We start from the raw sequence: 14,898 nt of genomic DNA, 5'->3' as shown, positions 1-14,898 counted from the left end.
GTGTGGTTCCCACACTGCGCCAGCAGAGTGAGGACCTCGCTCCCAGGAGGTGCATGGAACTTTGGGGGAATGGAGAATGCCGACCTTGGGAATGTGTCTGGGTTCTGCCCTCATCAGTAGCTTCAGAGTCTAAGTGAACATTTGTCCTTTCTTTCTTTCTTCATGAAATAAGGAAATGCTTATGCAGGCCCGACTATGTGCAGAGGATAGATTTTAGGGGGGAAGTCCCATGATCTTGGATTTAGAAGTCTTGAGTTTACTGCATCCCTAAAATATTAGGTAGACATGCAAGTCTGAGCCTCAGTTTCTCCACTGGCAAAGGTGAGGATAATAGTTCCCGTTCTGCTTTACTCACAAAGAGTTGGTGGCAGTTAGAGGAGATGTGGGTGTGGCCCTGCTTTGAAGAGGAAAACCAAGTCCCCCTACTATCCGGGAGGCATTCCTTTAGATGCTGTGAGGACACAGAGAGAAGTGAATCAGCCCCTTCCTTTAAGATGAGCACAAGGATAAATGCATAGGAAACTTACTGCTGCATAACAAACTATCCCAAAATTTAGTGGCTTCCAACAGAAACCACTGTATTACATTTTATAGACTCTGTAGGTCAGGACCGTGGGCAGGGCTTGGCTAGGTGATCTTTTGCTTCTCGCGACGTCACTTACTTGCACTCAGGTGGCAGATGGGCGGTCGGTGAGTTAAGAGCTTTCTTGGTGTATGGAACACCTTGGGTGATGGATAGAAGCCGGAGCCCACGTGGAGCTCTCCGCAGGGCACCTCATGCGGCCTCGTCAGCATGGTGTCTCTGGGCTATTGGATACACTACATGAGCAGCTGTCACAAGACAGCCCAGTGGATATAGCCTGAGAAATCGCAGAGTTGTTTTCACCATAATTTATAAATTCCGTCAAAATTCAAGGGGAAGGAGAGGGTTAGGCTCTACATGTTGCTGGGGGTGTGGCAAGGCCACATTCCAGAAGAACATATGAGACAGATGGTGTTGTTCCAACCTTTGGACCACCCAGTCAGCTGTAGCTCTTCCTCTGGGCTAGATCCACACCCTCCCAAGTGAGAACCATTCTCTCACCTTCCCTCAAGGGCCCCAGAGTCTCACTGTGATGGCATCACATCAAAGTCCAGAATCTCATCATCCAAATCAGGTCAAGGTGAGAATAAAGCTCTTGGGTGCAGATTCTTGGATTCAGCTCTCCCAGTGGAGTTGTTCTCAATCTGAAGACCTCAGTGTAAAAACAAAACAAAACAAAACAAAACAAAACAAAACAAAACCACCTGAATAGACACCTTTCCAAAGTGGACATACAAATGGCCAAGAGACATATGAAAAAATGCTCAACATCACTCATGATCAGGGAGATGCAAATTAAAATGACAACGAGGTATCACCTCACACCTGTCCGAATGGCTACCATCCACAAATCAACAAACAACAAGTGCTGATGAGGATGCAGAGAAAAGGGAACCCTAGTACACTGCTGGTGGGAATACAGACTGGTGCAGACACTGGAAAATACAGGGCGTTTCCTCAAAATATTAAAAATGGAACTACAGTTTGACCCAGTGTTCCCACTTCTGGGAATATATCCTAAAAACCCCCAAATACCAATAAGAAAGAATGTATGCACCCCTATGTTCATAGCAGCACAATTTACAATAGCTGAGATCTGGAAACAGCCCATGTGCCCATCCGTAGAGGAGTGGATAAAAAAGCTGTGGTACATTTACACCATGGAATACTATGCAGCAGTAAAGAAGAAGGATCTCTTACCCTTTGAGACAACATGGAGGGACCTGGGGAGTATCATGCTAAGTGAAATAAGTCAGTCAGAGAAAGACAAGTACCACATGATCTCACTCACATGTGGGGTCTAATGAACAAAATAAACTGATGAACAAAATAGATTCAGAGACATAGAAGTAGGAACAGGCTAAGGAATCTCAGAGGGAAGGGAGAGGGTGTGGGTGGGAAGAGATTAACCCGGGAATCATATGCATATATGCACAGCTCATGGACACAGACAGTGGTTTGATGAAGGCCTGGTGGGGGGGGGGGCGTGTGGGTGTGGGGTGGAGGGGATCACTGGGGTGAAAACACAAGGGCATCTGTAATACTTTCAACAATAAAGACAAATATTACAAAAAGGAGGAGAATTTTAATGGAAAACAAAAGACAGACTACTGACCTCCTATGTTTAATATAGCGTGGGAGGCGCTGCCAGGGTACTAGCAGTAGCAGCACCACCGTACGGGAGAGGTGCCAGGAGGCACCCGAGGCTGGCCACCGCGAGGCTGAGAGCCCTCCAGGCCTGTTATGAGCATCTCCATTAGAGCCTGCAGGCTTCCCGGGCTGGCTCAGCACTGACCTGCCCTCTGGGCTCTGGTGTGCCTGCTAGGGCATCCTCACGTTTCCTTAAGGCCCAGTCCTCACAGTGAGAGGCGCAGGGATGTAACCGCCTCCTCTTCTTTTCGCATCCTTTCTGTCCCATAGCGTCTGAGCTGGCTCTGCTTGTCATTACGGTTCTTCCTAAAAGTGTGTGGTTTCTTATGAAGTTCATTCTTGTTCATTACAAAGCTGAAGACGCAGTGCAGACTTGGGGGACAGGCGTCCTCTGGCGGAGCTCCCTGACAGGCTGCTCGTAGTGTTAGCAGCTCTGCTGTGCGACCAGAGGGCCTGGGCCCCATTGGGGGTGGGGGGGGCGTGGGAACCAGCACCTGCGCGCTCACTGTGGCGTCTTCGCTGAGTGTGTCCGTTGTGCTTGCTTCCTGGTTCACATTGCTGTGTCACCTGTGAGATTTGTTCTTTGCATCGGGAACTTTATTATTTTGGAATTTTCTGCTAGAAGAGACCGCAGATAAGCAACAGTTTTATTGTTGAATTCAACAAATCATGGCTTCTATGTATTGTCTTGGAATTGTAAAACAAGAGTCCTTGTTCAGTCTGAGTGCTCTCTCATCGCCGCTTCCATTCTCCACAGCGACAAGGACACAGGGCGCTCCATGTTCTCCTGGTACTTTCCGAGCCAGACCCGCCAGTGTGTTACGTAGACTTTCCAATTTCCATGTTTCTGCTGGTGGTAGCTTTGCTACATAACAGGGTGCCCGTTCCTCTGGCTTCTGAGAGCGCTTTCCTCTCTCGCCTCTGAGCGCCCACAGCCTGTCTCCTGGGGGCCACGTTGCTTCCACTAAGTTTCTTTAAGGTCCTTCTGGGCTCCTCCTGCGACACGGCCCAAAGCCAGTTCCACAGGCTTCGTATGTTCTCTACCGCGCCCTCTGCTTCCAGGTGCCACGTGCTGTTCAAGCCACTATTACTGCAAGACAAACGTCCCAAACTTGCTGTTGTAAACAGAAATTTTTTTAGATCTTAAGTATTCTGCATGTCAGAAGTTCGGTCGGGGCTTGGCTTGGTGATTCTTTTAATGAACTGAGGTCACTAGATGGTTCTCGCTGGCTGACGGGCCGATCCTCACAGGCCCAGCTTTACTTGCATGCCCAGCGAGTCATCGGCGGCAGGAGGGGTGGAGTCCTCGGGGACTGTGGCCAGCACAGCTGACCACACGTAGTTTTCCAGCATGGTGGTCTCAGCGCTGCTGTTTTTTCCAAGGCAGCTGGCTTCTTCTTGGTGGTTTTAAGTGGGAGGTGATTCTGTCTCCTAAGGGATACTGGGCAACATCTGGATATATTTTTGGTTGTCATAATAGGAGATAGAATGCTTTCGGCATCTAATGGGTAGAGGTAAGGATGCTATTAACATTCTACAAAGCATAGGACAGCCCCCACGACAAAGAAAGATGTGACCCAAAATGCGACTCTCATCCGCTCCTCCATCACGCCTCTGCGGGGCCCAGGCTGAAAGCCCTTCCCACGGCCAGCCTCCCGGCCAGGCAGCAGCTCGTGGCCAGGTCCGACCTGGCTGGGCGTGCAGCACCGGACTCAGACCAGCTTTTGAGAGCGGGTTACCTCCCTGCTTAGGGAGTGGGCGGAGTCACCCCTGGAGCAGCATGTGGGCTGGGAAATGTGGTCACAGCGCCTGTGGACAGTACACCCCGCGGCACGGCCCTGCAGGGATGTGTGGACCACCACGGTCCGTGCAAAGGGGCGGCACGGTGCGTTCGGGGTGAGCCAGGTCTGTCCCTTCCGGTTACGGGGTAAAGTGGGGCTTTCTGAAAACATGGCAGAAAACAATTTTTAAAAGTGACAAATTAAAGCTGAAAGGATAGTGTTTTGAAAAGTTCAATCGGAGGTAGAATATTCTAGATGGAGGGAAGAATAGAATAAAGATGCCAGCTACTAGGGATCAGGAAAGCGGGGCCTTTGGGCGAAATCAGCCTGCCGCTTAGTTTGTAAGTGATTCTAATGTGCAGCCAAGGTTGAGAACCACTGTACTAGAGGCCCAATGCATGAAATTCATGCAAGAGTAGGCCTTCCTTCCCCCAGCTGCCGGCACCGGCTTCCCTCTGGCACCCGGGACCTGGGCTTCCCTTTCAGCCCTGGCTTCGTCTGAAAGGTCATCTGGAAGGACGTCTGGTCTAATTAGCATATTAGACTTTTATTATTATAGATTTTATAACAGTTTATAGCAAAACGATGTTCTCCTTTGAATAGCCTTTCAACATGGTAGGCAGGGAAGGCCTTTTTATTCCATGTTCTGGATATGAGAGTGGAATTTCAGTGAAGTTACAGAGGTGCTGGCTGAGGCATTCAGGTAAGTGGTGGAACCCAGAACAAGGTCTGCTGGCTCACGACTGCCCGTCCCACACCTCCAAGGCCCCATCTTCTTCCACGCTCTGTAGCGGGTACATGGCACGTGATCTTTAAGAGACATGGCATCCAGGCAGCGATGGAAACCGGAGATGGGAGCAGCGAGGCACTCGGGGTTCCGCAGCCTGGGGCTCGCGGCTTCGGCCGAGTTCAAAGTACTGAGACTCTCGAGTTTCAGAATCAGGGTTGGACCCCAGGGCATGGGGTGAGAAGCTCGGAGCACTGCTGGGTCACAGGAGGGCCAGAAGGGAGGACACGGGGTCACTTCCGCTGCAGCTTTGCTGGGTGGAAGATGGCTGAGCGCTGTGAGCTGTGGGAACGGACCCCCCTCATGGAACCATGACAGGGGACCTGGGATAGGCTGTGTGCACTGTGTGGACACCCTCCACCACTTCCCTGTAAATCAAACACGTTCTAAAGTGAAAACTTTAAAAATAAGTAAGAGTTTACTGGATTCGGCTGAAGAGGAACGGCACTTCAGGCAAAGGGACTGGGTGCAATGCGCCAGGAGGGAACGTGATGCGCGCGGACATCCGAGGGGCTTGGTGGCGGGGGCGGGGGTGCATGTGGCTGTGAACACTGCAGTGGAGCTGAGAGTCAAGGTTGGGTCTGCATTAGGAAGGCCTTCCTTTTAGGCCAAGCTTAAAAGCGTTAGGATTTATCCTGTAGAAAATGGGAAGTCATTGGAAAAATTTAATCAGCGCAGTCATGTTTGAGTTCGTTTGTTGTAAAGGTACCTGACCCCACCTGGGAGGGGCTGGGAGAGAGGGCGTTGGGGTGATGAGACCCACGGGAGGCGTTGCAATCCCTGGGACAGAGTGCCGCCGCCCTGCGCCCGGCAGTGGCTGGAGGCCCGGGGGCGTGGACAGGCCCCGAGGGGCAGTCCGTGGAGCGGAGCCGAAACCCAGAGGGTCTCACTTCATCCCACCGCTTCTCCCAGCCCCGTTCTCCATTCCACGGCTGGTCGCAATCCCAGTGGAGACACCGGTGGAGCTGGCTGATCAAGGACACGCAGAGCCCATCCGCAGGCCCTCACCCACGTCAGGCACCCCGGGCCGGAGAGCTGCCTTCACACAGGCCAGGGGGGTCGGCAGCAGGTGTTAGAAATGCCAGTCCCGGTGCCGGGCAGAGTGCCCTCCCTGGAATGGCTCTATCGCCACGAGGACAAGCTTGCCTCCAGGATGTCTCTGCGGGGTCCAGCCCTCGGCCCAGGAGGTGCAGCAGACCGCGCCTTGGGGTTCAGCGGCCCCAAGGCCTGTGCGCCATCGTGGAGAGCAGGGGTGGTGGCCCGCGTGCACACAGGGCCCCGCGGGCATGTGGGAAGCTGGGCCAGTACCGTGGCCCTTTAGGCTGAGTGTGTGCTCTTCCTCTGAGCAGGTTTGAATCCGCTGCAGGACTGCTCCGGGCCCAGCGCCGTCCCCGGGACCAGGGGAGACACAGCGTGCGGTCTCCTCACTGCACCAGTCCCAGAGCTTGGTGCCTCTGGGGTTCCTGAAAGGGAGTATGGGGTAGATCTTCACTCTGCTCTTCCCTGCAGTGCTCCTAATATCAGTCCGTGGTCTGGGGAGCTCCTCAGAGCAGCCCCGCTCTTGCCCGAGCAGCTCGTCCTCACAGCGGGGCAGCCTGTAGTCGGAGTGTGGGTCTTCGTGGGCGTCAGGCCTGAGTGACAGCAGGAGTTTCCAGGTTCCTTTTAGCTGGTTCTGGAGCATGTGCGTCATCTGCTGTGCCTGCCCTAGGCTCCGGGTGCAGCATCTTCCGGGGGGAATGGCCCCGGATGCGAGGTCCTGCGTGCAGCCGCTGTGATGTCAGGGCTAGGGAGGTGCGGGAGAGCAGACGTGCCCTTAGGCGGCACTACTGGTGGCACCGTGAGGGCCCGGTGGCACTTCTCCTCAGAGGGGTGGCTCTTCTTGGCCTGAAGAAAGGCAGAGGCTGCCTGGGACCCCTTGCTACTCACATAGAGGCCATGGGTCAGCAGCCGCACCCAGAGCACATTGGACAGAAGTCATCGGGGCCCGGGAATCAGAAAGCACATGCGAAGGCGGGTGATCTGTGTGCCTGTCATAGCTGGAGGATCGCTGTGCTAGGCCATACTGTGGGTCATGATCTTGGCTCCACAGTAGAATCGCCTGGGAGCTAAAACGTCCACATCTTCACCACAGACCAGGACGCTGAGCCCTGCCGGCGGGCCGGGCTTGGGGAGGGTCGGACGCCCTCGTAGGAGAGTCTGCACCCCACGTTAGCGCTCGCCTGGCGGCTGGAAAACAGGGGCTGCCGCTCAGGATCGCAGGGAAGCCTTCGCTTCCCACGTGACCAAGGGCTGATCTGGACAAGCTGGCTGGAGATGGGGCTGTATCTGTATTTTTTAACCCTCACACGTGAGCAGTGGGGTGCCAGGGTTCTTTCCCTGCATCTAGAGGGTTCAGGAATCTGGAGAAGGGCTGCGCGTAAATTAATAAAGAGACTAGACATGAAATATAAATTTGGAAGGCATTTTGGGGAGCCAGAGGAGACCTAGCTTCAGTAACCACGTTCTCTGAATCTCTGGACCCCTCGATCTTTATTAACACAAATTGCCCTAAAGCAAAGCAGATATACATATCAAAAGGTAAGGTTTTCATACAGTAGGCATTGTCAGTTAGGGCGAACTGCTTTCCACTGTCTCAGTAGCAGGCAAAAATATATGCAGATCTTTAGGTTTGGGGAAATGCTTTTGGCTACTCCAGCAGGCAGTAGTATGTATCTTCAGCCCTGCTGAAGGTTCCATCAGCCTCTTGATGAACTTCTCGCATTTATGACATGCTGGAATTAGCCTCCAGCGGTGGGGAATCACTGATGGGACGGAGGGTACGGGAAGGGGAAGCCATTCCAAGAACAGCTGTTTCCTTTTGTCTCAGAGCCCAGAGCACCCGGGAACATGTCAGGACGCTGCAGGCTTGGGCGCAGCAGGCCTGGCACGGGATTCCGGCCTCCGTGTGCACACCCGGGAAACGACCTACACACGTGCAGGCAGGCGTGAGCGCTGGGCCTGCCGCAGGCCCCGGGGGGGACAGGCTATACCCCGCCACCTGCTTCTGCGGAGGGCCCTCCTGCGCCGCTGGCGGTGGCCGTGGGAACGCCAGGGCCCCCTGGTCTGGGAGAGTCAGAGGAGTGACTAAAGGGAGAGGCGCTCTGTGGGCGACACGGTGACAGGATGAAGCGGCACAGACGTTCACTCCAGAGACAGGTTCTGACCGTTGGTTTCACTGGAAGAACGGGGCAAGCCCTCGGGCAGCCTCGTCTGACACTCTTGTCCCTGAGGGCCGCCCCGGGTGTCCTCTGAGGAGCCCCGGGTCAGTGCACCTGCCGTGCCTCGGCTGGTGAAGGCGGCAGCAGCCGCAGGCGTGCACAGGCGCCACCGGCCCTCACGCTCCCTCTTTCCTTCACAGCTGGCGACCTGGGACTCGGAGAAGGGCCTGAACGGCAGCCTGCAGGAGAGGCCCATGGGCAGCCGCCTCCAGGGACTGACTCTCAAAGTGGTGACTGTCTTGGTAGGCTCCGGGGCTCCTGGGCTCCTGGGCACGAGGGGAGGGGGGGTGGGGAGGGCGGGCTCCTCCGGCTTCTGAGGCGGAGGTGTGTCTGGTTCGGGCTGGGTTTGGAGAGACGGGATCTTCCGTGGTGGCCGGAGCTCCCACAGGACCGTTCGCGCCATAGTCAATGTGGCGAGGACGGAAGAGCACGGCCCCTGCCTCCCAGGTGTGCAGAGCAGTGGGCGGGAGGGGGCGTTTCTCGGCACCCAGCACCCCTGACGGGCCACGTGACACAGGCTTCGTAATGAAGACTATTTGGGGCAGTTTTTCTGCACAATTGTCCCGGAATCATAGACGTTACCTCATCAGGGCCTTAGTGACATCTTCCTTTCAGTTTCTCCTCTAACCTGTTGAGAACTGGAGGAGGAAGCTTAGGTGAGCTCTGGTTAGCAGGCGGGCAGGTGCAGACCTTCCTCTGTCCGGGCAGGCACACCCTGGCCAGCAGCGCTCTCTGTCCGCACACCACAGACAAGCAGCACATCCCTTTCCCTCAAAAACCGTTACATTAATGAGATATGTTCCCTGGGGCTGTTTGCCAGAGGCTGCCCCTTGTTCAGGGCCACAGGGCGGGTGGCAGCGCCCGGGCGTTTGCCAGAGGCCACGTCCCTGCAGGAGCACGTGGCTGTGCGCAGGGCGTGGCTTGGGAGTGGGATTCAGTCCTCTCCTCTCCTGTCCTCTCCCCTCCTGTCCTTTGACTTATGATATGCTCATGGCCCGTGAATCAGCATCCATTCCCTAGTGCAGCCTGGTAGATGCTCCGCTTCTCTCAGCCCAGCATCGCAGACCTTCATTGTCGTTAAGCTCCTGGATGAGAACTATCCACGCCTCTTAGCTGGGTCCTGAGGAATGACGGCATTTCCTAAGGGCAGAGCTCGGGCTGTCACAGGTGAAGGAGTGGAAGGAGCCGTGTGACCTGGGAGACGGGTCTGGGCAGAGCCGGGACTGTGCCCGTGGCACGCCGGCCACAGGGCCTTCCAGCATGACCGAGTGCCCGGAAAGGGCCGAGGGCTCAGGCTGCAGCCTCACCGGGTGCAGGGTGCACTGTCGGCTGCGTTCCAGCTGCCGCCCCCGCTGGCCTCGGCCCTGGGCGTGTGGCTGCCGGCCTGGTAGGTGTTGACGCTGCTCATTCTGTGGCCTCAGGAGGAGCCCTTTGTGATGGTGGCCGAGAACATCCTCGGGCAGCCCAAGCGCTACAAGGGCTTCTCCGTGGACGTCCTGGACGCGCTGGCCAAGGCCCTGGGCTTCAAGTATGAGATCTACCAGGCCCCCGACGGCGGGTATGGCCACCAGCTCCACAACACCTCCTGGAACGGGATGATCGGGGAGCTCATCAGCAAGGTAGGTCCCCAGCAGGTGTCCGGGGGCACCCCGCCTGCCTGGGGGGGGGTACCCAAATGAGGCCCATTGAGCAGCAGGTCCCCGGGGGCACCCCGCCTGCCTGGGGGGTACCCAAATGAGGCCCATTGAGCAGCTGGAACCTTGGGACCACAGTTCCCACTTTCACACATAAGCGCTCTCTTTCTCCACAATCATCTCCCCACCATCCCCCGTTTCCTGCTCCTTTGCTCAGTCCCTGGCTCTCCCTGTTTTCCTTCTGTGCCCATTGCTCTGCTTCCTGAGAAGCCTGTCCCTGTGCCTGCTCTGTAATGTACCCCAGGAAGCCCACCCCACATGTGTGCTGAGGGGGGAAACGCGTTCTCAACGGGGGCACTGCTGATGCCAGTTCTCCTCCCTCACGTGACCCATCAGTGAGGTGCATGTGTGTGTGTGTATGCATGTGTGTGTGCGTGCATGCATGTGTGTGTCTGCATTGCTTGCACTGCGTGTGCAGCTGGCATGGCATTCCTCAGCCAGTTCCAGTTCGTCCGCCAATATAGAACCATTACTCCTCTCCCTGCTGTGGAACCCAAGACTGAACTGAGACCCACACATGAGGCCAAGTCACCGTGTCCCCATTCCTGCCCCTGTCATCTCAGGAGCTCTAGCAATGTCCACACAATCATTTAGGATGGTGGCCTATGATGCAAGCCCACCCTCTCCACGGTCACTGTCACCCTGTCACCACCCACCCAGAGGTTTCTGCAGTGCCTGTGGACAGCTGTGGGGTCACAGTGCTTTGAACTTCTCACCACCAGTGACTTTCGCTAGTTCCTCACTCAGCACCCACATCCATGTATCTTTTAAATATATATACATTTAAAATATATATCCTATATAATAAAAGCCTAATATGCTAAGTGTCTAGTCAACTGGTCAGCCATTCAACCAACCAAAGTGTAATATGCTAAGGATGCTCAACTGCTCGCTATGACTTGCACTGACCACCAAGGGGCAGGACCTCTGGTAGGTTAGCTTGCTGCTGGGGTCTGGCCAATCGGGACTCAGTGAGGTAGGCTGGACATGCTCTGGAGCCCTCCTGCAGTCACTCTCCAGCTGGTCAATCTCCCATGTCCCTCTCCAGCCCTGATTGTGCATCGATGGGGTCCCTTAGCCTGGCCTGCACCCTCTCACAATCTGGGACTCCTTGGGGGGATGTCGGAGAGCTGATTTTGGCCCCATCCCACAGGGGGAGCGCTGCTCAGCCAGAAGCTGGGCTCAGGGATGACAAGCACAGTGACAGTGGTGGGAGCCTCTCCTGCCTCTGCGGCAGCGCTAAGGATGTCTGACTGACGGCTTAGGCCCCAAGGGCTCCTGGACTGGGAGAGGGCACAGGCCAGGCTGAGGGACACCCACCCCATCTTCCCACTCCCCACTGCCCTGAGTGCACAAATTTCATGCACCGGGCCTCTAATATATATATTTCAGAGAAGAATGGAGAGAGAGAGAGAGAGAGAGAGAGAGAGAGAGAGAGAGAGAGAGAGAAACATCGCCCTAACTGGTTTGGCTCAGTGGATAGAGTGTTGGCCTGCGGACTCAAGGGTCCCAGGTTCGATTCTGGTCAAGGACATGTATCTTGGTTGTGGGCACATACACAGTAGGGAGTGTGCAGGAGGCAACTGATCGATGTTTCTCTCTGATTGATGTTCCTAACTCTCTATCCCTCTCCCTTCCTCTCTGTAAAAATAATCAATAAAATATATTTTAAAAAGAGAGAGAGAGAGAGAGAAACATCAATGATGAGAGAGAATCATTCATCAGCTGCCTCCTGCACACCCCTCACTGGGGATTGAGCCTGCAACCTGGGTATGTGCCTTGACCAGTAATTGAACCGTGACCTCCTGATTCACAGATCAATGCTCAGCCACTGAGCCATGCTGGCGGGGCACATTCATGCATCTTTTAGCACCGTCCGTGTTGCTGTCACTGTCACATGTCTTGACTACCACCTGTTGTACTTCTGGGTCTTTCGTGGCTTTGCTCCTAACACACAGCTCCTTTGCTTTACAAACCCCTAAAGGCGGACCCGGGGCCTGTTGCTATGCAGTTTCCCCAGACGTTAAATAAACCTCGTTGTAGTATACCTCACATACCATAAAATTCGCCCATTTCAAATGTACAGTTCAGTGATTTTTAGAAAGCCTGCAGAGTTGTGCAGCCATCTCCATAACATAGTTTTAGAATATATCCACCACTCATCCACAGTTACTTCCATTCCCACCCAGCACGGGCAGTCACCCATCTCCTGGCTATCTCCATAGATTTGCCTTCATGAACATTCACTATAATATGTGTGATCTCTTGTGTCTGGCCCTTCCCACTCCACATCGGGGTTTGAGGTTCATCCTTCCCCAAGGTTTCTGTGCTGTTCGTATCCTTCCTTTTCTTCTGCCTGCTGGGCCTCCGTGGTTGATTCTCCATGTTTTGTGATTCTTAGTGTTTTTGATTTCTTGTTGCCCCCAAACCCTGACTTGATGCTGTTATCTGTCCTCCGACCCTGGCGTTCAGGTGGCTGCATACAGGTGGGGGAATCCCAGGTGTCCCTAGGTGGGCGCATGGGCACTGTGGCTCCGCCCCAGCAGGGCCTTGGGGCAGCCTGAGCTCCTTGCCTTGTCCTTGGTCGGGTCCTTTGGCAGCGTTCCTTAGAGAACATTTCAAAAGTTGACCTTTCTCGTCAGCAACCTAATAATCTGTCCTCGAAAACGAAACCAAGGAAAGATTGTGCTCCCACCTTGTGGAACAACGTGAAGACGGTTGGGCATGGAATTCTACGTCAGTTTCCTATGATATTCACATCTGTAGACAAGGGCAGCCCCAGGAGGGGTGTTGCCTCCGGCTCCCAGGCCACCCTCCAGCTGTGTCTGCTCTCTTGGCTCCTCTGCACCTGGCGCCATATAGTTTGCCTCCATCATGTGCGGCAAACGTGTCCTTCACCCCCAGGCCCTTTTCTCAGTCAGCTTTGCTCCAACTTGTCTAGATCCTCAAGCATGCAGACAGAACCCCTGGGTCTGGGGTTTGTGATAAGACAGTCAAAGGCGAAGGCCAGAGATGCAAACATGAAAGTGGAGGAGGAGAGCCAACACCATCACCCCAGTATTTCTCCTGCTCTTGGTGTGTTGTTGGGTTTCAGTTCAGAACATCAGCACGTCTGACCCTCCAGCCCACATACTAAGCCTGATAAAATCTGTGCATGTTCTCCCAATTTGAATACATAGGTTAGATCTGTTGTTATGATTGGCCATTTAAACTAAACCTAATTCTGAGGATGCCTCTGACCTCAAGGCTCAGGAGCCAAGATCCAGATGACCACTGACCACCGTAGTGGCCTGGGGCTTGAGGCGGGCCCTCCAGCCTGGGACTGCCTGCCAGCGTCACTCTAGGCACAAGGGCCCTAACCTCCACCAGTCGGCACGCTCTCACGGTCTGCTTCCATCCTAATGGGGGTCTTTGATTCTTTTTAAAATGAAGCCCATCTTAGAAAACAGAAGTCCTGAGAGGTGCGTTTCAGGGCACAGTGAAGCTCGCCCACGAGCCCTCTCCTGGCGCGGTGCTCCTGCGAAGAGGCAGCCCCGGCATGCAGGCCCCAGCAGAGGGAGGTGGGACAACAAGGGGAGCGGGGCCCTTTTCTTGGTGGATGGTACTCTCTGGCATAGTCTCTGCACATAAAACAATCATTAATGAGCAATCATTACCGATGCACTAATGAGCTTCAAGGTAGTTGCAAAGCTCACCATACAACTTCCAAAATATTTTAGAAATGAAATCTGTCAGGGTGTGGCAGGCTGGGGGCCCGGGAGGCTTGACAGGAAAGGGGAGGGTCTGTGCTCCCAGTCTAGGCAGGACCCAGACAAGCTGGAAGACACAGGCTTCGTGGCGTGTGGGTCCGAGGGACAGGCCAGCCTGAGAAAGGAGGAGGCTGCTGGGGCAGCAGGGAGGAGCTGGAGAAAACTACACGTCACACAGGAGGCAGATGCTTTCCAGCCTCTCGTCTCCAGCCGCAGTTTCCAGGAGCTGTTAGGTTTGGGAGAGAAGTGTACCAGGTAAAGGAGGTCAGATCAGACCACTTAGTGCTGGATTTGCCTTAAAACACGCAAGGTCTCAGGGTGTCACCTGGAGAATCCCGTCTTCTCTGGACAGAGCAGTGTCGGTTGCGGTGTCCAGAGCAGGGTGAGCCGTGACGCCCTCTGATGAGACCTTTTGCCTTTCAGAGAGCAGACTTGGCCATCTCTGCCATCACCATCACCCCGGAGAGGGAGAGTGTGGTGGACTTCAGCAAGCGGTACATGGACTACTCGGTGGGGATCCTGCTCAAGAAGCCCGAGGAGAAGATGAGCGTCTTCTCTCTCTTCGCTCCGTTTGACTTTGCGGTCTGGGCCTGCATCGCGGCAGCCGTCCCCGTGGTGGGCGTGCTGATATTCCTGTTGAACCGGATGCAGGCCGTGACGGCCCAGACTGCCACCCAGCCCCGGCCCTCCGCGTCTGCCACCTTGCACAGTGCCATCTGGATCGTCTACGGAGCCTTCGTACAACAAGGTACCTTCCTGGGTTCCCGGTGCTGGGATCGCCTGGAAGAACTTACCTGTGGGCAAAGTTCAAATCCCCGTTCTCCCCTTTAGACAGAGTGGGCTGTGGCGTTCCGCCTGGCACTGTCCCCTCCCATGCCAGAATGATTCTATGCTCGAGGGGCTGCCAAACCAAAGGGATCTTGCTTCAATTTGAAGCTTTAGTGGGAAAACACGACAACTGCTTGGCAATGACCTAAGAGCACTGCAGCCGCGGGACACAGCCGCGTCGGACATAGTAGGTCTCCCGCCCGAGACGTCTGGGCAGTGCCTGGGGAGTGACAGGACTGTGCGGTTTTCACCAGAAACAGGGAGTGGGAAGTCCCTTACCTGAGTGTTGGCTCAGTTTGCACCGTAGCACAGCGTGCCCGTGGGGTTGTGTAAGGACAGGCAGTCAGAAGCTCTTCCTGCAGCCACGAAGGAGCCGGAGAGCACTGGCCTGCAGAGGCAGCCCCTCTGAAAGCCGGGAAGAGCCGTGCAGGGAGGGATGCGTGTGAGTGAGGTGCCAGGCAGCCCTCGTGCTGAGGTCGGAAGGACGCCCGGACCCCGGGTAGGAGGTAGTTCCTGTCTGTAGAATGCCCGACCCGGCTCCACGTGACCTTGAAAGGGACTGGCCTGCC

The 14,898-nt window shown here is 55.1% G+C and overlaps 1 protein-coding gene across 3 annotated transcripts in view; it reads left to right on the top strand.

Annotated features, from left to right (window-relative positions):
• Positions 1–14,898, top strand: part of GRID1 (glutamate ionotropic receptor delta type subunit 1) — a 617,880-nt gene that overhangs the window by 489,230 nt on the left and 113,752 nt on the right. For all 3 annotated transcript variants that reach the window (XM_059662029.1, XM_059662031.1, XM_059662030.1), the window contains 3 exons: positions 8,199–8,300; positions 9,480–9,677; positions 13,925–14,249. In XM_059662029.1, coding sequence (XP_059518012.1) covers positions 8,199–8,300; positions 9,480–9,677; positions 13,925–14,249 — 625 coding nt within the window. The remainder of the gene's footprint in view (positions 1–8,198; positions 8,301–9,479; positions 9,678–13,924; positions 14,250–14,898) is intronic.

The sequence above is a fragment of the Myotis daubentonii genome, chromosome 13 (assembly GCF_963259705.1).
Source record: "Myotis daubentonii chromosome 13, mMyoDau2.1, whole genome shotgun sequence".
In the NCBI taxonomy this organism is placed as follows: Eukaryota; Metazoa; Chordata; class Mammalia; order Chiroptera; family Vespertilionidae; genus Myotis; species Myotis daubentonii.
The sequence above is the reverse complement of the archived record's forward strand: the minus strand, read 5'-3'. Positions and strand labels throughout refer to the sequence as shown.